The sequence below is a fragment of the Peromyscus leucopus genome, chromosome 1 (assembly GCF_004664715.2).
Source record: "Peromyscus leucopus breed LL Stock chromosome 1, UCI_PerLeu_2.1, whole genome shotgun sequence".
Lineage (NCBI taxonomy): Eukaryota > Metazoa > Chordata > Mammalia > Rodentia > Cricetidae > Peromyscus > Peromyscus leucopus.
The window spans coordinates 22,403,459-22,428,793 of record NC_051063.1 but is presented as its reverse complement, the minus strand read 5'-3'; the positions used below and the strand labels follow the sequence as shown (position 1 = coordinate 22,428,793).

The window sequence follows — 25,335 nt, the reverse complement described above, 5'->3', positions numbered from 1 at the left end:
AGTAATAGAGTAGGGCTTTCTGTAAACATACTGGCACCCACCTTTAAGAGCTCCTCTTCTCCTGTGTTTTCCAGGAGGTATTGTTTATAGCTGTCTCCTCTCCCAGATCCTCTCAACGAAGGTGGAGTATTGTGGCATTGAGTCTATTTCTAGATCCATAACTCAGAATCAATATGAATCTAAGGTCTTGACGCTGTTTTAAGTATTTAAATGTAAGGATCTATGAAAACTAATAGTCTCATGTCTAGAGTTCTGATCTTCTGCAAATCTGGGCAAATATTCCTCAGAATGAACATCATGTTAGCTTTGTATTTGTTGACTGGGAACTTCGGAAGTTTAGTGTTGCAGCTCCCAGAGGCTGGTGTTCTGGCTTTCCAAAGACACACTGTAGGGAAAATGGAGTGTATGGGCCAATCCTTTGGGAGTAGCATAAGTTAACATTTTGTAAGCCGTCCTCAGTAGACTGGTGGTAGCTGCTGAGAGTACCATATTGAGAAGGGCACAGTGACAAACAGAACAATGCAGTGACCCATAATACATGCTTCCTATGAAAGCAGAAGTGGAGAGTCCTTGCCAAGGAGCTGTGTGTTTTATGATCTTATTCTACATAAGGGGCCGGTTTGCCAAGTGTTTTTTTTTTTTTTTTTTTTTTTTGTTTTGTTGTTGTTGTGGTGGTGGTGGTGGTGTGTGAATGCTGTACAAGTTGAAAAATTGCTGTGTCTTATTTTCAGCTTTACCTTTCCCAACACCTGTATTTGCTTTTGTTTTAAACAGACTTATCTCCTATCCCATGGATAAATTACTTGAGTCGCCCTGAAAGAATCAGTCGTGCCGTTGGATCTTGACCGTCTTGGCCTTAGGGCTTTCACAATGAATGGAAGGTCATGTGGCATGAGTCTCCATCGGACAGCGAGAACCCCACAGGGGCCTGGGTTGCTCAGTGGTCAACACATTCCTCCCATCAGAGCCCACTCAGGCCCTCCGGGCCCCTCGTCCTGTGCCAGCACACCCAGCCCCACCTTTGGAAATCTAGCTAACAACCTCCATCTCAAGATGTCCTCCGGAGCAGGGATGGCTCCTCAGAGCAACATGGCCGTGAGTCCCATCCATCTGCCTGCCCTGAGCCCCAGGAGACAGTTACTCACCAATGGGAAGCCTCAATTTCAGGCCACTCAGACTGGGGGCATGGCACCATCACTTACTGTAAAACCCAAACAGCAAGAATTTGGAGACCTCTTTTCTTCAAATCCCGAGAAAGGTAGGATTGTCATTTTGAAATCTTTTAAAAATGGAATGTTTTAGCTCCCTCATGTCTGTTCACTGTCCGCGAAGTCTATAGAAAATATATGTAATTTAACATCAAAGTCAAAGTTCACAGTCTCATGCTTGGTAAGGGGTTGGGTGTGTACTTGTGTCTGTGTGTATAAGTGCTAAATACAAATGTGTGACACCTCGGAACGTGAAGCAGAGGAGAAGGTACAGCAGAAAGATCAGCTCAAAAGGGAGATGGTGAGGCAGGTGATGGAGGGGGACAGGAGCAAGGTGACGAAGTCTGTCTTCTGCATACATGTGGCTCTGTCCTGCTTTACAGGGTGGAGTGGATTCTACAGACCATGGAGGACAAGTCTGAACCAGAACCACTGCTGGTGTTAGAAGTACTGGAAGAAAAGCTGTGCTTAGAAGGAAAATGGTTAAAAGAGAGACACTGTAATAACCAGTAAAAGGAGGAGTCAGTAAATACAAATAAGAAAATGAAGAGTGAAATCAGTACAGGGAATAATTCATAATCCATTCCCCCTTAACGCTGGGGATTGAAACCCTGGCCTTAGAGAAGCATGCTAGGCAACTGCTCCACCAGTGAGCCCTGTCTCCAACAAGAATGACAAACATGTATCTAAAATTTGTGAGGGACTAGAAACCTTAGTTAATTTGAAACACAACATGTGGTTTTAGTCTAGTAGTGATTGGGTGGGTTACCATATATTTCAAATTAAAGAGTAGTTGTGAGGACTAACAAAGTATTTGCACGACACTCTCTCTAGCAATTGGTGTGGACTTAATGAATGTATGTTGCAGATGGTGAGTGTGTTTAGGCCAGGAAGAAAAAGAGCCCGACTCCTCCATAGCTACAGCGTTTTATGTGCAATAGCACTCTGTATGTTCCTTAAGGTACTTTAGCATGTAGTATTGAAATGTTTGTATTTAAAGTGCTTATACTGCTCAGTAGAGTTACTAACAGGCTACTGAATGGCCACATACCCTGTTAATTAAGGTGAATAATGATTAATAACAGACATGTAGCCAAAGACTTGTTTGTCTTGGTGTCTGTGTATTTTGGTGCATGGAGTTTTTGGCATAAGTGAAGAGATTAAAAAAAAAAAAAACAACGTGAACCAACAAAAATCTAAAAACCCTACAACAGTAAGCTTACATGTAGCTTTTCTATTTCTCTTATACTTTCTTATTATCGCTTTCCCTATTAATTTACATTTAGTCTAGTTTCTGTTTGGAGTAGTGTACTCTCCTAGAGGTACTGGTATTTATGTTCAGGTAAGGTTTCCCTGGGGGTCCTTTCCAGACCAGTCTGTAACTCTTAGACCACTGCGCTCGTGGGGTTGAGCGATGTTCCTTCCTATCAAATGCTTCTGCTGGGTTTTAGAGGCATTGTCCCAGCGACACCCCTCACCTCATCTTGACCAGTGAGCCGCAGCTTGCTTTTAGAGGCCCTTGTGTTTGTCCACGTGACTGATAGTGGTAATGGTGATAATGTGCATAACCTGCATTTCTCATATCGTGTATGCATCAGGCTGCATGTGGGAATGCCTTCTGACATAGAATCAGCGATTGCTTGCAACAGCTCAGGGTATGTCATGTACTTGATTTAACTGACGAAGGTCCCAAAAGAACAAACTCTTTGGGGACACTAAGAAAGAGTTCAGGAATGGTACTTTGCTAGAAGCCATAACTATAATCCTGGTTGACAATGTGCTTCAGGAACTTAGGTTAAGGGAGCCTAACTGAGTGAGTCATCAGGGCCAGCTTACCTTGTAATGCATGTCAAGCAAGTGCCGCCTCCCAGTTCTTCCCCTGAGGCTTGCTGGCTCTTAGCTAGTAGACAGTGCCGGGCTTTCCTGTCAACATGCTTGGAGCATGAGTTCTCACAGATAAGGAGCTGGGGACAATCTGAAGTGATTCCTCTCAGCCATGCAGCTTGGATACCATCAGTGGTCTTGGTGAGGCCAGAAGTGGTTGAATTGTTCCTTGTAGATCTTGTCAGAATTCATAAATCAAGCCAACAACCAATGGTCTGGTATTGTGTAAACTCTATCTGATCATTTATTCAACAAATACTTACTGAACTTATGTTGTGGGGAATATAAGCCATTGTTCTGGAAGACTTGTATGTAAAATGCAGCCTTCCCCTCAGGGTGTTTGAGAATTTAGACAAATATACCAGTAGTTACAAAGCACAGTGAGGACTCTGAGAGGGATACACTCAGAGTAGTGTGTCAGTCTTTGTGTGGATGAGTATGCGTGTGTGCATGTGCAGGCAGGGGTGGAGTCAGAGGTCAGTGCTGGTCTCTTCCTCAGTTAGTCTCCGTTTTCTTTTTTTAAGACAGGGTCTCTCACCACTGAATATGGAACTCCCTGGTTTTGCTGGAAAGGTTGATCAGCATACTCCAGGGATCCCATCTTTGCTTCCCCAGCTCTGGGGTTACACACGTTTCGTTACTCCTGGCATTTAGGTGGGTGCTGGGGAATCCAAACTCAAGTCCCCACACTTGCACAGCTAGCGTTTAACCAACTGAACCGTCTCTTGAGCTCCATCTATCAGCTTCTGAGAGGGCTCCGTGGCCTCTTGACGCGGGGATCAAGGAGGACAGTAGGACATCTAGGCACACATTTGGAAAATGGGGTGCTAGCCTCATAACTGTACTCAGTTGTGTGTACAAGAGTGTATGAGTGTGTTCATGCATGAGCTGGCATGGCATGTGTGCACGTCGGGGAGCTTTCTAGCATTTGTTTTGGGTAGGGAGAAAAACACAATCCAAGCCTAGAGGGATGAGATTTCTGCCTGGCTCTACATGGCTTGGAGGTGTAGAGTTTTTATAAGAGCTGATGCTGGAAGAGAGTAAACAATGCCACATATGAAGTCTTGAGGGACTCACCAAGAAGTGTAGATGGGCGAGGCTGCTTTGACCCTGGGGCAGCATGTAACTCGGGGAATACCAGTCGAGGCTTCCAGAAACAGCTTGAGAATGTATGTGAGAGAGAGAGAGAGAGAGAGAGAGAGAGAGAGAGAGAGAGAGAGAGAGAGAGAGAGAGAGAGAGAGAAGAGAGAAGAGAGAGAGAGAGAGAGAGAGAGAGAGAGAGAGAGAGAGAAGAGACAAGAGGAGAGGAGAGAAGAGAGAGAATGAATAGAAATAAAGAATCTTATTATTAGAAGTTTGCTAATGAAATTGTGGTGGCCCAGGACAGTGGATGATTTAATTCCAGTCAGAGCGAAGGGCCTGAGAACCAGAAGAGCTAATGGTTAGAGTTTGTGTCCAATGACCAGCAGGCTCCAGACTCAGGAAGAGATATTATTTCAGAGTGAGTGCAAAGGCAAGAAGAAGAAACCAGTGTTTCAGTTCAAGAAACAACTAGGTAGGAAAGGGCTGCCCCTCGTGTAGGGAAAGAAGCTTTTGCTCTGGTTAGACTTTAGTCTCTCATCACCAAGGAGGGCAATGCCCTTCCCCAGCCTGCTGATATAAATGTCAGTCTCCTCCAGAAACACCCCAACATGAACAGCAGGAATAATGTCTCACCAAACATTTGAGTACCTTGCAATTCAGGCAGTTCACACAAAATTCACCACAGTAGGGCCTCATTGCTTTGGGATGGTGTATAATTTACACAGTAATAAGAAGAGCCTTTTCTGAGTCCGAGCGTGATTGCACTGACTCTCGGACTGTATCCAGAGAACTTAGGTTCTTGAGGATGGTGCAGAGGCACACTGGTGGGAAGTGTAGATTTGACAGTGTTTTATCTGTTGATTAAGGATTATATTCCACTATCCTGGAAACACAGATAACAGTGGCTTCAGCATCCTATAGTGTGGGTTCCAAATGGTACCTCAAGGTTACTGGGGTACCACAGTGAACTTAAAGAGTCCTAAGACACTTAAAAACTTGAAGGAATCAGAGAGATACCCAGCATTCTTTGCTCACCAGGTAAACTTCTTGCTAGTGGAGATGGACACTTTCCACAGTAAATTTCATTACATTCCTTTTGGTGATGTTTGTGAAGCTGCAGTCTCAGGGAAAGCAAGCACTTTTTATTGCTGTTCCTGAAAGGATTACTCACCATAGCCAGAAGGTAGATGCACAAGTGTCCATCACGAGATGAGCGTGTAGACATAATATGATGATACATGTATACTCAACTTGAAAAGGAAGGAAATTCTGGCACATCCTATAACAGATAAACCTTGAGTAAACTGTGCTGAATCCAATATATCAGCTTCAAAAACATGCATTTTATGAGTCCTCTTGTATAAGGACTTGGAATAGTGAAGTTTATAGAGACAGTGGTGGTTGCTAAGAGCTTGGGCAACAGGAAGGAGAAGCTAGTACTCAGTTGGTACAGAGATCTGTTTGAGGTAAGAAAGTTTCAGAGTTTGGTGGGTAGCTTGTTTTTTAATTTTTAAGGTAATTTAATAATTTAACATTTGGGGTTTTCTTTGAGAGAGTCTCAAAGACTGAGCCTGCACTTACTTTGTAGCCTAGGCTGGCCTTGACATGTGAGGCAATTACCCGTCTCTGCCTCCTGAGTAGCTATTTTACTACAATTTTAGGTGACATGTAAATGTGAACAGGCCATGAACATGGTGGGATCTGCCTTTTTTTAAGGTTTGGGAAGTGGTAGGGTATACCACGGGAGCATATATCCCTCCTGAAACGGTGCCTGTTGAATCAAACAGATAGGCTGGTTTTCCTTTAATTTATGAATATTACTTTTTAAAGCAGCTAATAAGTTGCTAGTACACACACGCTGTTAAGTGTTGACACTCGATTCCTTAATAAATGTGGCTGTTAGGTGTTTCTTGGGCCCGAGGGCACGATAAAAACACAGAGACACTTGGTCGGCCTCTTGGAGTGCCCAGGGCTTGTCATGAGGCCATTTTTCTTAGGGGTCAGTGTTGGCTACTCAGCTCTGCACTCTCAGGCCCGGGACCGTACAGTGTTCCTCTTGGCTGCACCGTGGCCGCCTCAGTCCAGCTCTGACCAGAATCTGCCTTCTGAGAAGCGGGGGGTGGGGGTGGGGTGGGGGGGGGGGGAGAGAGGATAAACGGCAGAAAGAGAAAAGGATAATTTCCCTCGATCCTGTACCCTTTTAAACAGCTTCCTGGGAGCGGCCTATCCTGTCATCTCTACTTCAATTAGCCAGTCTTTTGATCAACTGACTCTTAATGAGAAGACTCATGGTTTGGCCTCAGTGGTCTCAGTGTTCGGTCCTTTTTTTTTTTTTTTTCTTGGCTTTACATTATTTTGTCTTGTGTTCTATGGTAACTAAACAACTAGTTAATTATTATTACTTTTGTGAGACAAGGTTTCACTGTATAGCCTTGGATGGCTTGGAACTCAGTATGTAGACTAGACAGGCCTTGAACTTAGTGATCCTCCTGCCTCAGCATACCAGAGAGCTGAGCTTACAGACAAGTGCCACTAAGCCTAGATGAATGGGTTTGACTTCTCAGCATTTTGCCACAGTTATCTTTTTCAAATATTTTGAACTCCTTGGAAATAAGTGACAGACACTGTGACATTTCATCTTAAAATTGGCATTCTTCATGTATATACACAAAATACATGTTAATCATAACCAAGGAAGTTAACTCAGACAACAGACTCACTTACATATAATTATGTCTTAGTGTGTATTCCATAATTTATTTTATTCATACATTATTTTCTCTCTCTACTTCTAATCCAAGTGCCCTTTCTCACTGGTTTTTAATTTAGATAGCTCTAATCCAGTTTGAGTGTATTATATATGGCTATCACAGTATCTCAGGTTCTTTTTTTTTAGTCTCCCTACACCACCACCCTCTCATGCTTTTTACATTTGTGCTGGGTTCAGGTTAGCTGTCTCTTGGCTCACACTTGTTCGGCTGACCATTTCTTCACCACCTGACTCAGGTTTGAATCCCCTGAGCTCACTGCAGCCACTTTGGCTGACATGGTGAGCCCCAGGTTCAGAAAGAGGGGCTCTGTCTCAGAAATAAGGTGGAGAAGGATTAGCAGATGACCAGTGTTAACCTCTGGACTCCACACCTACGTGCACAAGTGCACACCTCCCATATGTGTGTGCGCACACACACACCCCCCAAATTAAAAAGAATATGGAATAGGTGATTGGTGTGTGGCCCACAGCATTAATTACACCAGGAAACATCAGGTGCTCTTTGTCCCGGGACTTACCTGGTGAACACCATTTCGTCATCAGATCGCTGCATTGCAGACACGTTTCCCGTCAAAGTTAGTCAATGACGTCACATTCATGAGCCTCTCCGAGCTAACCCTCTGGTCGGTACCTGAGTCAGGTTCTCTTTGTTGAGTGTGATGATGCTTTCTGACTTTGTCGTCCTTGTCTGGTTATTAGCTGGTGTCTTACTTTCATCAATACAGCGACGAGATACGAGCTGAATGCAGGACAGAAGAGGGGAAGGATTTGTCTAGTCACAGTTCAAGGGACTTCTGTCTTGCCTAGTGAGGCCTGATGGCAGAAGCAGCCCGGTCATGTCTGTAGGAGTGTATGGCTCCTTGCACAGCAGGCAGACCATGAGGCAGAGGTTCTGACCAGAGCTTAGAGCTGGGTATAACCTCCCCTCTCTGCTCTTTGTGCCCAGTGTCTGGCAGCCTGGCAGTTGTGTCCTGATTATTATTACCTCCCCAGAGAATGCCCCTAGCTGGGGCAGATGTGCGAACACACGGCCTGTGGGGAGATTTTTGGATTCAGACCACAGCAGCTGTCAAGAGGAGCTTCCCCTCATCTCCTTAGGATCACTGTAGACTCACTTAGGGACTCTTTTTCAAAAATGGTTCTCTGTGACTCATGACTGTCATAATTCTTCCTGATGCTCCAGTGAACCCAAATATGGCCAGAGGAACCCACTTGAAGTCAGTTCCGGTGCCCTTTACCATGTTCCCATTAAGTACTTCCTGTTTTCAGACGTAGCAAGATGTTTTCACCTCGCTTGGACTTCCCTGCCCTAGACCTAAAACCACTCACTTTCACCCAAATTGCCAGTCTCTTTTAGGGGGCATGCTTGGAGAGCTGTGCGAAAGGGTATCCTTACTGCCTCTGGGATGCCATCACTTCCAAACCTTGCCCGCGGTTAGAGTTGGGGAAAGCACTGGAAAAAGAGCTGCCTTTAAAACACACACTGTGCTCTTGTTCATTGCAGGTCAGAGAGCCTGGGTCACAGGCATCAGTGTGTCTTCTCTGTTCTGTCCTAGGTAACGGAAGGGGTTCTGGCTTATCAGTTGAGAGGTAGTAGAAGTTAGTTTTCAAGTTCATTGCTTATACCATGTAGGGTTTTTTTTTTTTTTTTTTTTTTTTTTTTTGGTTTTTCGAGACAGGGTTTCTCTGTGTAGTTTTGGTACCTGTCCTGCATCTCACGCTGTAGACCAGGCTGGCCTCGAACTCAAGAGATCAGCCTGCCTCTGCCTCCTGAGTGCTGGGATCGCCCGGCCCATGTCCGTTTTTAATGTGCAGAGGTGAGCCTTCCTCTGTTGGTCTGCACTTCAGGAGGCAGCATGGGAGGGAGCATTGTGTGTAGGGCAGCTCCCTGGCCTGGCTAGGGCTTGTCAATGTGGAGCCCACTTAACGTAGCAGCCCTGAGAGTATTTCCATGCCGCCTGGTCCAGCAGAACTCACTGTAATTAGACTTGTAGAAACTCATTTTTCAAAGCATTTGGGAAATCAGTTTTATGATCCCCACTTTAAGCACATTTGACATGACTATTTAAATATTTAAGACATTTCTGCATGTGTAGTACCCCGAGGATTGTATAATTGGGAAGATTTTCATTATAAAGGTTTTTATTTTACCTCAGGCCCTCTGACATTTCTTGTTGGGCTTGGCTGTCCTTGGAGACAAAAGGAGTTAGTTATTCATTAGCATTTGTGGGTTATTCATTATTGTTGGTTAGAGAAAAACAGAATAATATCAACAAAGGACACCAAACTAATTGGGATTTTAAAACTCTTTTGTGTCACTTAAGGCTGGTGTCTCTTGTAAAGACCTGGTTCAGGGAAGATAATGTATTATTTGAACCTGGGAGGGCTAACACTTAATGTACATAAAATAACACATCACTTTTTACATTTTTTTTATTTTTTTTTAATGCTTGTTGGCTGCTTTCATTGGTCAGAGTCTGGAGTTCAGGTTAGGGATTGATTCCTGGGTGGGTTAGCTAGCTTGTTTTCCTCCCCCTGCTCCATGACCAAGTTTACAAGATTGCCACTGATTTAAAATGTTACTTCTCTGTGTTATGCCTCCACTCTATTTTGAAAAACAAGAGACAACAAAAAACAAACTGTTACCGGCCCCCAGGGCCTCTGGGTGGAATGTAGCCCTACTAGAAACAGAGTACCAATATGGAACCCCCTTATTTGGAAAAAATACAGTTAAAAAGAGCAAAACACTTGCTTTTTTTCCCCTTCACTTCTGCTTTTTAATCATTTATATTTCCTTGCTCTTCCAATGTGGCTTCCTGTAGAATTAGAGCAAATAAAGTTAATATTCCATAAAAGCCTCCCAAAATAACCAAATCGACCAGAGACTAAAGGCATTATTCCAGTTGAGGTGGCCAGAGTTTGCATTTCGTCTGGCCAGCCAGGCAGGTGAAGCACAATGTTTACTTTTGTTTACTCCCTGGGCTACACAGGGGATACTTTGTGTGATTTATTGATGCTGGGTGTAAATCAAATTGATGATGAATTTCCAAGTATTACTGAATGGCAGGTACGATTTGTTCCAGTTCAGAAAAGTGCTTTGTCAGGCTTGTAGCATTCCACATGGAAAAGAATCCAGTATCCCGTGAATAACCTTCTTCTGGTGTAGTGCTGTAGGACAGTGAACTGAACCAGAAGGGGAACCAGTCACCTTCAGCACTTTGAAAGGCTGTTTGCTCTCAGAACTATGTGGGGTTTCCTCTCTTAGTACATAATAGAGCATTAGGCAAGATGGAGAAAGAAAGCAGCGTTTAGTTTCGGTGGGGGACCTGTAATGTGTGCCAGAGCCCATTAGACCTGGAGACCCGGCCCAGCCAATGTGTTAGGGCTGATGCTAACTTCAGTTTAGAAGTGTGCAGTGTGCTGCTGAGGGAGCTGAGACCATTCACCTAATTCACATAGGGGCTGAGGGTCAGAGCTGATGTCTCACGCAAGCCTATCTTCCTCCAGGATGTGTGCCTTCAGTGTGTTTGGGCAACTCCAGGAGCCTTGAGAAACACTGATCAGGCATTTTTGCCTAGGCATTTTTACCTAGATCATGCTCTGAGGGCCACACATCCACTGACATTTGGGCAATAGAAATCGGTCTTGATGGGGTAAAATCAACACAAAATTGGTGGATGGGTTTTGGAAGAGGATCTGGGAAGAGTTGGGGAGAGGGAGAGGTGGTATGTTAAAAAATACGTGAAGATAATTGATCTTGGGGAATCTGTAGCTGATATGTAAAATTAAATTAATTGTAAAATAAAAATATTTAAAAACGAACCTTTGGCATGCTTATTGCCAGGCCCTGTAGTAACTGTCAGCGATCCTCTTTGTGTCTGTATCACACCCTCACTACTTTTCATGATTCTCAAGAAAAATCAATAGTATTATATATTACTACTCATAGCTAAAATACATATATATGTATATATAATATCTTAACTAAACTCTAAGGAAACTACAAAAACAATACAACTTACGATAAAGTTACTGATATCAATATGAAAATGATCCAATATAGCTCCACTTCAAATGGAAAGAAGCCACGAGAGAAGCCAAAAGTATAATTAGCTGAAATTCTGTTGATCCACATAGGGTATATTGTTGACTCAGATATCTTGTTTGCTTCCAACAATATGGTGTATGAAATGATGACATATTTCTATACAAATAGTGATGAGTCCTCCCTTGCTTGACATTATAACTTTGTAGGTAATTTAGCATAAACAAGAGTCATGAAAAAACTGGACTAAAGGTCTAAATGCAGGTGAGACTTGAAGGGTGACAGGCTTTGTCGTATGACATATGTAGACAGCACATTGAATGTGTGGGCAGCGCCACACTGACAGCTTGCTAAGCGGCCACCTCATGTCTTAGGTGGAAGAAGTGAAAATAGACACCAAGAAGGTATCCCCTTGTCTGACACAAAGACATTTTTGTTGACCATGCTTCAGGTGAAGGTCTCGAGTTGCCCTCTGTCAAATTTAGTAGAAGTGGGTGATTTTGTGTAGTGTAGGAAAGCTTGGAGTAAATGCTGGGGTGTTTCCAGGACTCTGAGGAGGACCTCACTGTAGTTTTTAGTATAGACAATCGAACGGTGGATGTTTCTAGAACAGTTGAATGTCTGAAAAAGCACAGGAGAGCTCTGAGGTTAGTATGGTGGGAAGCACTACCACCCGAGGGCTGGAGGCTGGAAAGGAAGAGGGCACATGTTTCCAGGATCCAGAGTCTTCCCACCATGGTTCAGCTGGACACGGTGTCTCTGAGGACTGGAAAGAATTGCCCGTCCAGTGACAATTCTAGACTCAAAATAGTAATTATGGGGCTCCAGCTATCTGTGAGCATAACTGCCAGTCCTGGAATATTCTATAGGGTGGTTAAATCAATAACTATTCCAAAAAGAAGTCAGTCAGGGTTACGTGGGACCTCTTCTTACTTTTTGTTCTGGTTCTTAAATTGGCTGGAGTGATAGGGTGTTAGGTCTAGGTGAAATCACTGAACCTCATTATGGAATTCCCTGCAAAAATGTTTGAAGTGTTTGGAACAAGCCCAAAGAAATAAAGCAATGCAGGACCACAACTTCCTTTTCCATGCTTTCTTTGTAGTTTTAACCAGATTTTTAAAGAATAATGACAGTTAAGACATAACATTATATGGTGTATATTGCTATATATTCTAGATACCTTATATTATTACATCTAAGCTGCTTCAAAACGCAATGAGGTGGGGACCATTGGGCACATTGTTATTATTGTTTTTCCTGTTTTATAGATGAGGAAACTAAGATCTGTTTGCAGCATTTCTTCACCCTCAAATAGCTAGGGAGGGACAGAACCAGGACCCAAGCCCATCACTTGGCTCTGGGTGATTAAGCAGATATCATATGTGTATGTGTGTGTGTGCACACACGTGTTGTGTGATTGAAACTTTCCTTTGAGAGATGAAGCACACCCATCTACTCACCCCAGATACGGAACCCATGACAGATGAAAGTGGGGATACCACCAAAGTCCAACTTGGCGAACTAGTGAGTTTTATTGGAGTTACAGGAAGATGGGTGAGGGGATACTTGCATGAGCAGAAATGACTCAAAGACAACTGCATCACCAAGACTCACCCCAGCAAAACTGGGAACTCGGAGCACAGCACTCAGCCTGCAGGCAGCTCAGCAGGTTGAAGTACCCTTTCCACGTGCCTCAGTTGGTCTAAATCTCTTCCAGGTAGCTCTTCCTGTCTGAGAGTCATCTTTGCAGCCAGATTGTGCTTGCTTTGGCAGGGAGGGACTAGTGAATTTGGTTAGTTTCAGGGAATTCTTCAAGCTATATTTATTTGTTTGTTTATTTTTTATTAAGAAATTTTCTACTCTCTCTACAGATACAGATACAGATGCTAGGGTAACCCACAGATCCCACCTCCTCCTATCTCCCAGCCCTCCATCCCAAGCCACCCCACATCCCCACATCCCCACATCCCCCAAATCAAGGTCTCCCATGGGGAGTCATCAGAGCCAGGCACACTGAGCCTAGGCAGGTCCAAGCCCCTTCCCACTGTACCAAGGCTGCGTAAGGTGCCACGCTAATTTTTTTTTTTTTGTTGTTGTTTACATCCCTGCTTAAGGAACTGCCCTGCGGGAAGGAACATTTTAATCTCCGAGGAGAGACCATGATATAACAATACCCTACCCCTTCCTCTGTCTTTTACATCCTTGCCACCCCTTTTCCATAATGATCATTGAGCCTTGGAGGGGGCATAGATGGCTACCTACGGTTAAGAAACAGGCCACCATGTCACTTGTATAGGAGTGTCCCCAGAGGTTATGATTGAGGCTGACAACAACAGTTGATCTATTGGCATAAATACACGTGTTTAGAGGGTGGTTTAGCAGGTGCATGATACCCATCTCATAAAACCATACAAGTTTCTTCCCTATTGAGATTTATGACAGACAGACATATATATACACAGCTACAGGTCTTAGTTCTGGCTTATGGTACCATGCTTGGCTTCTCTCTTGTGTATGGAGTGGGCCTTATATACAATTGGAAGACAGTTGGTCTTACCCAAGATAGCCAAGCCACCCTTGCACAAGAAGGCACACACATCCTGCCTGGCATGTTGGTGTTTTCTAGCACACAGGGTCTGTGGCCGAGCGGAAGCATTAGTGACGGTTCTCCACCAGCAGCCTGCATGTCTCCCTCTGACAACGCCAAAGCCAGAGAGCAGGGTGTCAGTTTCCAGTTCAGTCCCAGATTAATTTCTCCATGTTGTACAGCCAGAGCGAGAACATGGGGTGTCTTCAGCAACAGGGTCTCACCTTCTAGTCCAGGCATACAATCAACAGCTGTAGCAATAGCCTTTACGATTTCTGGGGCCTCAGGCGCTTCCCTGGCCAACAACTCACAGGAAGGGAGCTTCTTCCTGGAACTGGGATTTTCATTCAATAACGTTACAGCCCCTGAGAGTGTCCTTTTCCACCCATGTAGGGTATCTTTGGGATTTTCTTTTTCCTGTTTTAGTTAACCCAGCCCTGGTAGGGTTGTAAGGTAGATAAAAGTACCATTGTTCCTGGTTTTCTCTCCAGTGGTTTTCCAAATCTGCAAAACCTTTCTCTAGCTAGGCGGGACAAAGCAACATCCCGAACCACCATCCCATAAGAAGTAGTGAGGTTAACCCTCAGAGTCCCTTGTCAGCTGTTCAGAGTGTCAGCTGATCCCAGAGGTTCACGACTAAGGAGATACTGAAATCAAACACTAGCAAGGTCTAATACAGCGTGGGAAGGTTCCATCCGTTGGTATCAAATGCTTCCTCCACAGATCAAAGCTGGCTACAAAGCATGGCTAGAGGTGCTAACTTCATTAGCTCCCTGCAATCCTTAGTCATTCCCTCTGAGCTATTTCCACATGCTAGAGCTCTTCCACAGAGCCTCCCTACATTTCTACACACCTGCTGGATAGTTTTATGTCAACTTGACAACCAGCTAGAGTCATCAGAGAGGAAGGAGCCTCAATTGAGAAATGTCTATAAAAGATCAGGCTGCAGGTAAGCCTGTAAGGTATTTTCTTAATTAATGATTTATGGGGAGGGCCCAGTCCATTGTGGGTGGGACCACCCCTGGACTGGTGGTCCTGGGTGCCATAAGAAAGCAGGCTATAGGGGCCAGGCCAGTAAGCAGCACCCCTCCATGGCCTCTATATCAGCTCCTGGCTCCAGGTTCCTGCCCTGCATAAGTTCCTGCTCTCACTACTTTGGACGATGAAGTGTTATATGGTCATGGTGTTTCATCACAGAAATAGTAACCCTAACTAAAACAGTGGGCCTAACTTAATTTTTCTCATATCTACTCAGGGCCCAGGGGGAACAAGGGCCGGTTCTCCCCAGCTGTACCTACTGACTCCCTGGGTCAGAGTAGCTCTGGGTTGGCACTGTGGGTACAGCTGTTGCCCCTCCATCCACTGTACCCCAGTGTTGGGGGAGTTCTTGCCTGGGCAAACCATCTCTACCTCTAGCATGGCCTTTGCTGTAGGGAAATGTACCCCCCTTAGCATGGAGGGGATAACTACCCACCCTGGGGACAGGCTTGGATGTCTTTACTTGTATTTCTCTCTCATGGTTGTCTTCTGCAAACTGCTCCTCAGGCTTTAAAGCCATCCAGCATCTCCCTAGGACACACTTTGACTTTTTATCAGTTCTTTCCATAGGGACTCTGGCTCAACATGAATCGTGCCACATTTGTCTTTGAGTAAACCAGAAAGACCTCTTCCTCCGCTCTACCTTTTTACTGTCTCCTCTAGGTTGCTCTCTCATTTAATGGACTCTCTTGAAATGCTGGTCTAAGACACTGAGATCTTCCAGAGCTTTTCCGACTTTGTAAAGATCTTGCCCCAACAACGGACTTGGCAAAGTCACTGAAACTCCACACTAGCCTTGAGGTCCCTGCCGAATCAGCTTTCTCTTTAACACCTCTGTCTGGCCTAGGGTACTGGGGTTCTAAGACAGCTTCTCTTATCCCTAGTTCCTTCAAAACCATCTGTCCCTCCTCTGTGGTCCTCTAGTTCTTGATATCTATGGGGACCTCAACTGGACATTGCCAAGGGTTCCTAATGGCTCTGAGAAGCCAGTCCACCGGGGACTGATCTCCCTGACATGGTCCCATTATGCAGCCATTGCCTTAAGGAGGGGTGGGTAGTTACAGGACTCAGTTTTCCTGCCTCTACAGCAGTCAGAGTGATCTCTTCACTCCCAAGTCCACTCCCACAGCCTCACAAGCCAGCCTCCTGCGACAGGCTCTTTCCCCGCTTGTTTAACAGCCTTCCTTCAGTCCAGCATTTCACGTGCTGAGTATTTCCTGATCACCCTAGTTTCTTGCCTTGGACCATCATGCTTAATGCCCCCATCAGCATGCTGGACTGCAAATTTCCCTCTTTCTCCGCTAACGGTTAGACTTGAGGGCTGTCTTTGACCATCTCTCTCTCTCATCCTCTCTTTTATCTAATGTAGTTGCCAAATCAGAGGCTAATGTGAGGATGCAAGCATCCCACTTTCTCACTGCAATTGCTCCAGCAAGGGTCTGGGAGCCTGTGAACTGAGTGCTTTCATGACTAAGGCAAAGTGATGGTACTCATCCTTCGTCCCACTGGTAGCAGCTATCACTAGGGAGTCCCTAGTGTGTGCTCACAGACTAGTAAGTATTATGGGAGACACAAAGCAGAGTAATGCAGTTTGGAGTCTTTTAGAAGGGGTTAGGCTTCTCTGGTTTAAGAGCAGGGCACCTGAAGTCCTAAATCAGAGAGAGAAGCAGGCACCTAGGTATTGTTTCAGATACACCCAGATCACTTAGGTCCCTGGAGATTCCGGCAGGAAGGTAAGCGATTTTAAGTGTAGTGGAAACTATTTGAAAGGTTTTAAGTTAATGAATTCAGATGGCATGCTGTACACGTTTGCAAAGGATGCGTGCTTCCTGTGCTGGGAACGCGGTGACTGGAGAGAAGAATGACGGCAGGAAGACAGGTTAGGATAGTGTAGTCGCCCTGCTGAGCTAGATGGTGACTTGGAAGTAATAAAACATTTAGATTGGAGTTAGCACATTCGTTAGGAGTTGCTGACGCTTTCTTTTGCACCGGTAAGAGTGGGTAGGAGATCAGGTTTCTGTTTTGTACATACTTGGGGGCACCTATTAGCCTATCACGTGGGACTCCTGCACATACAGTGGAGGTTTGCAGTAAATTGTGAGTCAGGGATCAACATGTGAGTGTTAACAGCGAAGAGAGGATGTTTGGTGTCATGAGGTTACTAAACTCTGTTCAAGGATGATGAGGATGGAGAAGCCGGCCAAGACCCGAGCCTTAGGGAAATTAACATATCATGAGGCTGGGAAGAGGAGCCTACCCTGCTGCAGCCAGTGAGGTAGGGGGGAAGCCAGGGGAGAGGGTATCTTGGAAGCCATGTTTGCAAAGCAGTTCAAGAAGGGAGGTGTGATCCACTAGATCGGATGGTGGTGTGAGATTAGGTTAGATGGAACCAGCAAATTCTATATTGAATTGGGCCAAAGGGAGGCCATTGCTGCCCTTGAAAAGAGGACAAATGCGGTGTTGTGTCTGGCTTATACACTTCATTTCTATGACTTTGAGTATTTGAAATATAATAAAATTTTAGGGTCTATAGAATGACTGGATGAATGACCGCATGGATGGATGGATGACTGAATGAATGGAGGAGGAATGATGGGTGAATGCATGAATTGACAAATCCTCTTCCTTTTGTTATGTGTCATGCAGCCATTGTTTTAGAATTTGTTTTTTAGTCTTAACAGGGACAAAAGTCAAGTGACTATGAAGGAAGTATGTGCATGACTTTCCCCTCTCTGCTAGTGATCTGTGGTATATTCAGCACAGTCTCAAATACCAGTTAACGAGCGCTGTATAAAACATCACCACTTCGGACAGTGTTACGTCTAATCTCAGGTTCTGGGCTGTAGTTAACCTTCTCTTCAGACTCAAATTTTCCTTCCCTGGTGCCCTCTGTAGAACTGGATTGCTTACATTTGTTCTTACTGTGAGGTGGTTTTCTTCCCCCGTCATTTGTGATGGACAGTTGTCCTGGTGTCTGTGGTCTCTCAGAGCCTGTAGAACATCCATTCAGGCCCTTCTGGCTTTCAGGGTCTCCACTGAAAACTCAGGTGTTATACTCATGGGCATGCCTTTATAAGTGACTTGGTCTTTTTTTTCCGTGTACAGTTTTCATGTTGTTTCCTTGCTCTGAACATTTAGTGTCTGGATCATTATGTATTTTTATCAGAATCCTCTCAAGGCTTAGGGCTATGTGGAAGAGGAGGCAGAAAGATGGTAAACTCCAGAAGTGGTGGATGACTCCAGGCAGACGGCATCTTGCAGACACAAGAGGACTGATACACATAAGAATTCAGAGACTGTGACAGCATGCACAAGATCTGTACAGGTTCACACCAGACAAAATCCCAGCACTGAGAAACGGAAGTGAACAGAGTCCCACCCCAACCTGGGAGCTAATTGAGATCGATAACCTGCTGGGAAATGGAAAATCAGTTTTCTCCAGTGGAGTGTAGAGGGTATATCTCCAATGGAGTGTCAGTGGGCATATCTCCAGTGGCATGTCAGTGGGTATATCTCCAGTGGCATGTCAGTGGGTATATCTCCAGTGGAGTGTTACTGGTAAATCTCCAATCAAGTGTCACTGGGTATATCTCCAGTGGAGTGTTATTTAGTATATCTCCAATGGAGTGCAGTGGGTATATCTCCAATGGAATGTAGTGGGTATATCTCCAATGGAGTGTAGTGGGTATATCTCCAATGGAGTGTAGTGGGTATATCTCCAGTGGAATGTCACCTGGTATATCAACCATACTCCAGGGTAGGCCCTGTGCCCAGGAGTCATTGGCAAAGACACAATGGACCCCATGTTCTTTTTGTTTTGGTATTTATTTTTTGTCTTTGTTTTTAAAAATTCTTTTAAAGTTCTGCTTGTTTTGTTTTGAGAGAGAGAACATGAGTTGGCTGAGTAAGGAGGGCCTGGGAGGAGATGGAGGAAGAGAAAGGATGTGATCAAAATACACTGTCTGAAAAACAAAAAGTGTGTTAACATGGCGAATTAACAAAGTGGCACTGCACCCCTGTCTGTCTTAGAGTTCCAGCCACCCCATAAAATGCACTTTCAGTGGGCTGGTTGGGGGGCCGGCTTATTCCAGGACTATATTTTTAGATGTAAATTAGCAGAATAGCTTCAGTGTTGTGCTGAGAAGAATCTAGCCTTGCAATTCCCACACACTTCTTCCAGGTGCCCTCGTGGCCCTGTGAATTCACGGGGGGGGGGGGTCTGAGCTATTGTAATTTGCTTCTTTTGAAGCAGACAGAAATACCTGGGTCCTGTCAGCCAGCTTAAGGTAGTTCATAGTTCCAGTGTGAGGTCATCCCACATTCCTTTCAATGATGTCATATCTTTCCAAAGCTAAGCTTTGGGGATTTGCTGTACTAAAAACCCAGGACCATGTTTTATTTTCTTCTTGTTGTTTTGTTTTTAATGTGGAACAGGAAAGAAGGTGCCAGAATCTAACCAAAATCTTGCCTTTGAGACTTATTGAGTGCATATTTAAGAATGACCTAAAACTTCACCATCCCAACAGTTTATATCTTTTTTCCCCCAGCTGTCTACCGAATTGTTAGGACATAAATATTTACTAAATGATTTGGTTCGAACTATTTAACACATGGAGTTGGTGGTATTTTCCATGCCTTCGAGGTCCTAGAGAAAACTTAAGAGACTCCGTTGTGTATGCCTGAGACCATTTGCAGGCCTCTGATGTCGCACCTCAGGCCCCTAAGAAGAAAAGGGAGAGGTGGGGCCCACGCTTTGCTCCAGCTTGAGCTGCTTGCTGCCTGGCGTCTCTCGGCTCCTTGCCACTCAGCCCTCTTCCAAGTACTCCTGTGAGTGATTGGTGATTGGGTGAATTAGCGAAAATACCATCCACCTATGGGTAAGGAGGTTTCTCAGCACTGAGTATTCTTCTGATGTAGCCTCTGCTGCCCAGCAGCCACTCTGAGGAATGACTGACTCCTCCAGTAGTTAGAAGGCTTCCTCTCTCTCGTCCTCTCCCTGTACCACCACATCACAGCTCCGAGGACAGGACTTCTCTGGACTGTGTAGTTCTGATACAAGGTTAAGGCGACAGGCAGGAGTATTTCGTGTTGTTAGTTCATTTGTGTTTGGTTCTGTCCCCACGAGAATGTGTCCTGAGTGCTAGATAACTGAACCCACACGGAAGCTTTGAGAACATGGCGGTCTGTGGCATAAGGACCTCTCAGATTGCTTAGAAAGTATTTTTTGGGGACACCTCTGTGGGATATACCAGCCGTGGTTTAGTGTTAAAATGCAAAAAGTTTGTATCTGTTACTAAATAGAGTATAAATAGAGTATACTTTTATTTTTAGGATAACAAAACAAGATAGTAAGATGATCCATTTTGCTGGGTGTGGGAGGGTCATATGGTCATATGTTGAAGATTCTCTGAACTTGAAATTGCACTTCAAGCGGAGGCAATGGCTACTGACAGACAGAAAGCAGAAGAGTGAGAGAGCCACAGCGTGTCTTCACCAAAAGCTCAGAAGTATTCCACGGGCCCAGAGTGCCCGTGGGGTCTCTCTTGTGCTGAGTTACCATTCTTCTCAGTTCGTCTTCAGTCTTGCTCTGGGCCATGACCATTTGGCTGGTTCTTTTGGCCACCATACACTGCTTCCCACCTCTCCCTGTCCTAACCTCTCTCCATATGTCACTGCCCTCTCTGATTTCTCTTTCAGATGACCCCCTACTTTTCATTCTCCACTTCCCTTTCTTCCCGCCTTCTTTACCCCTGCACCCCCCTCTTGGGGCTCCCATCATGGCAGAATCCTCAAGTTCCACATCCTAGTTTGCAAAAGGGTCACAAGAGAGTTGGGGACACTGACCCCCCATGAGACCTAAGTGGTGCATCAAAGCTTTGTAATCGTTTTGTATTGAGCTCATAAATAGGGTTTAGGTGGCCTGTGTGGATGGATTTTGTCGTGGGTGAATTAATCAGGACTCAGGGCCTCAATCTGTTTTCCAGAATGCCATGGAATTTTCAGTTGGCTTGTACGTGCTGATGACGTCTTATTTGAGCACTGTTATCTCTAGTCAAGTTCCATGCAGGGTGTGACTGCAATCTCTGTAGCAGTCCTGACCTGTGGAAGTGTGAGGGCCATTGTGAGGGCCCCAAATAGAAGCCATAGACATAATTTAATATTTTAGTAGATGTATTTTAGACATGACTGTTGCTTAGCAGCTACATGTATTCGTGGCTGCTGTGTTAAACAGTGCCACTTCAAGTTGTCAGACTGTAGGTCCTTCATGCCGTTAATGAACTGAAAATAGTCCTTGAGCATAGTGCTCCCAGAATGATGAGTGGATGAGGCAGGTGCTTGATGAGGAAGCTGGGCTTGGGGGCATCTTAAAGCTCCATGCCAGTCTCATAATAACTTCCATCAAATTGCTGAAGGTATGGAGCATGGCCTACGATTCAGAAACCTCGAAGTCACTGCTATTCCTCTATGAAAACTCCTAATTCTCTTCTCTCCCCCTCTCTATTTTCACCTCCTTTTCTTAAATCTCTCTTCTTGGAGAGCTAGGGTTTACACAAATGATACCTAGCATTGCTGGTAAGAGTAATCCAGCAGTTAATAGTTAAAATAAGTCCTTGGAATTATGGAAACCTAGTCTCTTTTTATAACTTAGTTTATACAGCAAAGAAGATTGACTTTATTCTCGAAATTGCAAAATAGTATCTCATCCCAGAAAGGCTCAAAAGCCGGAGAATCAAATTTACTTCCCAAGTTGACATGTCCCAGTGATAGGAGCTGCTGGCCACGCCCACCCTGACTTCCACGCCTACCCACATCTGTGAGTGGAAGTGAGTTTGAATGGGTCCTGTTTTCTTTGCCTTAGCTGAGCATTGTCTTACATTCTTGGGGTTACTCCAGCATAACACCGTCAAACACATAAGCTAACCCCCTGCCCCATTTGTCTTTGGTCTACATCTCCCTTGAGAATGGAGGGGTGGGGGGGTGGAGGTGGGGAGTTGTCCACAGCCAGGGACAGAGAAAGGACATCCGGGCTACTTTTATTCTCCTCCTGTTTGGCCCTCCCACTGCTGACTTCTGTTTTTTCTCCTTTGACAAAGGGAGCTGGAATTAGGTGACTTTTCCCGTGTTTTCCATGGGAACACCTGTTTTCAGTTCTCTCCATGTGAAGAAGACAGTGTCAGGGAGCTGTCCCCATGGGCAGGACACTGCAGACTCCTGGTTCTGTGACTAACCCTTTAAAAATAATGAGTATTTGAGACTCTTTGGCCTCAGTGAAACTTGAGGTTCTTGGTAGTCTCAGTTCTGAGTCTTGCAAATGACTTGGGACATTGCTCTTCAGTTCTCTTTTAACAGACAGATCTAAGTGGGTGGGGGTCTTCACCTCCGTTTGGAAGTACGTGGAATGTTGGTTGACAGAGTTCCTGGAGGGAGGAGGAGCAGGTAGAGATGGTGAGCCCACAGGGTCCATTGACGCTTGCCAGAGAAACTGCTTGCTGGTTAACTCCTGGTTTCTTTGCTGTAGTAAATCTGAAGGACTGTTTGGAAACAGGATTGGAACAGTTCAGAGGTTAAATGACTCCCATGCATTAGGAATGTGGAATGTGAAATGTTACTTGGGTCAAAAAGAAAGGAAAAGAATGAAAGTAATGTCATCCTAGGGTGGCCCTGTGCTTTGTTTCCAAATAGCTTCAGATTATCAGCTGTATTAATCATATAATAAACATAGGTAGTAGCGTGTGAGCTGGTCATTGCTGTGTTCTCTTGATTGAGTTTCTTAGTTTATGGTCTGGGCTTTCTCTGTATAGGATCATACTGCATGAGGAATGATAATGCCATTATTTATCATTTAATATTTAAAACCTTTGCTTAATTCTTACTGAATTGTCTTCAGCTCCTAAGCAATGCTAATTTATACTGCTGGTAGTACTCAGTTTTGCCCCTAGTTTTAAGAAGGTTGTTGGTGCAGGAGTTATTAATGTCCTTTGGGGTCTGATGGAAAGTTCTTTAATGCCTTTACAATCACATTTGATTTGATAAGATCGGTAGGTATGTGTTGATACATACAAACGTGTGTGTGTGTGTGTGTGTGTGTGTGTGTGTATGTGTATACATACATTCTTAGATATTATATCATTATACTCTTATAATTCTCTTCTATAATTACGTACACCAATACATTTTCTATTATAGTTAAATTTATAATTTTAATCATGTAAATAATATCTCTTACTTCTCTGCACTCTTTACTGTGAGATGACCATCTGTGGTGAGCTTATCTTTCCCTGCCTCAGTTGGCAGAGAACTGTCCTTAGATCTCTGTAGGTATACCCCTTACAACAGCTGCTTTGGGATGGACTGTTAGGCCAGCAGAGGGAAACAGTGATTCAGAAGAACCAGGCAGCCGCGAGGTTTAAACCTGGGGGGTGGGGGAGACCCGAGGTCCTTGAGAATGGTGGAGGGAAGCTGTTCTCCCATGTCCTGAGGTACACAGAACTCAGGCAGGCGAGGGAAACAGGGCTGACCAGAGATAGTCAGGGCCTTGGAAACCCACGAAGGTTTAGAAACTGCTATTTGGCCGGCAGTGGAGTCGACTGGAGTCCAGCGGCTCTCACACATGTGTTGTGTAAGTTAAATCGAACTGCACCCACGCTTGTTTGGTTAAGGTGTAAAGCTGGTGTTACATCCTCGGGTGCCAGGGTTTGGATCCGTGATGGGAAGTGACAGGGAGTAAATGGCTGTGTCACTGGACAGCATTCAGGAAACGCATGAAACAATCCACGGCTTATGTCAGGAGCTAAAAGGGACTGACCTCGAGGCGCCTTTAAGATCTCAAATAGGCTGCATGCAGTTTTGTCCTGGGAAATGACAGGAGGAAAGACAAAACAAGCTTTGACTTTAGCCTTACCAGGTTTTGTGGGGGTAGATGCCTGCAGTGTGTATCAAGGGGGTCCTTCCGTTTGGGCAAAGGATCTTGTCGTGGTGGACTGTGATTTAGCAAGGATTTGCTTATGGCCTAAGCTGATTGGAGATATTAGAAATCCTGAAGCAACCAAATGTAGCACTTAGAAAAAAATGCATGTAAACTGTAGCCATTAAGATCACCTGCAGAATGGTGAAAAGAATTCCTTTTTAGCCCCAGAGGCTAATTCTCTTGCCTTCTTGGGAACCATAGCTCGTTCCTTACTGTAGGCAGAGACTGACTTCATGTATACTGTTTGGTGTGCAGAAGCACTTAATGCTGACCAGCAAAGCCTTAACATTTAAAGAAGGTTGATTGCTTCTTATTCTGGCTCACATATGAAATGGTCCTACTTGAAAAGGAGTGTTTCCTGTTGTAGCAGATAGGGAAAGTAGAAACCCAGCCAAGAATTCTTTTTTCCTGATTGTTCTTTCTGGTAGTTTGCTAAGTCAAACTGGAAGGGGAAAAATAAATGCTAGAGCAAGGAACAGCAGATAGGAGAGCGAACAGAACCTGTGAGCATTGTTAACAAGCATTGTGATCGTGGAAATGCTACATTCAGGCTTGCCTGCGTCAGTCCTGGCACGCCGTGACATACTTACCCACAGTGTCTTAGAAATGAGAAGGAGCAGGGTTGCTATCTCAGGCTTTTAGCAGGCAAGGTGGGCACTGATAGAACATCACACAGACTTAAGGATGATGGGGGCTTGGAGGAAACAGAGTAGGGAAGGTGGAGGCTTGGGAGGTTGTCTGGCGAGAGTCCATTCGTAGCCAGAGCACTAGCCACTGGCAAAGCCTGTGGGTTTAGAAAATGTCCAATGAGAGCCTCCCGTCTCCACTGATGCTCAGTTATGACGAGAGACAAGGTTATGAAGCTAAGGTCGAGCCATACATTGGCATCTTGAAATGACATTTTACTGTGTTGGCAGAGTAAATTATTGAAGGGTATTGAAGAAGAGGCATGGTTGGAATACTGTTTAATAAGGCCCTGTTGGCAGCTAGCAACCACCATGCATTTTGGGAAAAACAATACATTGTGCATATGGGTTGCATTTAGGGTTAATCAGTTTGCAAAATAAATTATCTTCGGTGCCACTGGAGCTTTGGAGTTTCTGCTTTATTTCTATCTTTCTCTCTGTATTCATCTTGTTATTCATTCATTTTGGAAAAAAATACTGTTTAGTGTCCACTGTCATATACTTATATACATATAGCTCCTTTTTCATGGTCCCAGGTACCCTTGTATTAATGTCAGTCTTGGCTCGTGTAAACATGCCATGAAGTGAGGAGGGCTGGTGTGATGGCTCCTGTTACCTACATTGAATGTGGGAACTTTTTTTTTAAGGTTAAAAATTGGTAAATGGTAAGTTAGCCTCAGAGACTGAGTCTTCTGGTCACTCAGATGAACGAACGTGTCTCTGTGGATAAAACACTTGATCCTGAGAACTGAGGGACCACAGTCATGTCTTCTGTGGTTCAGGCAAAATTTTCCCTTCTTTTCTTTTTCATGATCCCCTTTATACTATCTGGCCTAGTCACTGCTCAGATTATTAAATGATTGAGTGGTGGATTTATAAAGCTGCATAACGTACATCAAACATACTACAGCAACTTAAAAGGTCTAAATACATATTTAGTTTCTGGTCTTTTGATGTAGGACCAATGTCTTTTCTCTGATTGAGGGTCTTCCTGGAGTTCACTTTAATCATCTGTATTGCATAACTCTGTAAAATATTGATTTCTTTAATGTGGAATGGAAACTTA

At 44.5% G+C, this 25,335-nt stretch overlaps 1 protein-coding gene across 2 annotated transcripts in view; it reads left to right on the top strand.

Annotated features, from left to right (window-relative positions):
• The window catches only part of Glis3 (GLIS family zinc finger 3), a 429,706-nt gene that overhangs the window by 13,273 nt on the left and 391,098 nt on the right, over positions 1 to 25,335 (top strand). Inside the window, exon 2 of one of the 2 annotated variants that reach the window (XM_028894398.2) lies at positions 775 to 1,258. In XM_028894398.2, coding sequence (XP_028750231.1) covers positions 871 to 1,258 — 388 coding nt within the window. In that variant the 5' untranslated portion in view covers positions 775 to 870. Of the gene's footprint in view, positions 1 to 774; positions 1,259 to 25,335 lie in introns of those variants that run through there. The other variant, XM_028894415.2, reaches the window with a different exon arrangement.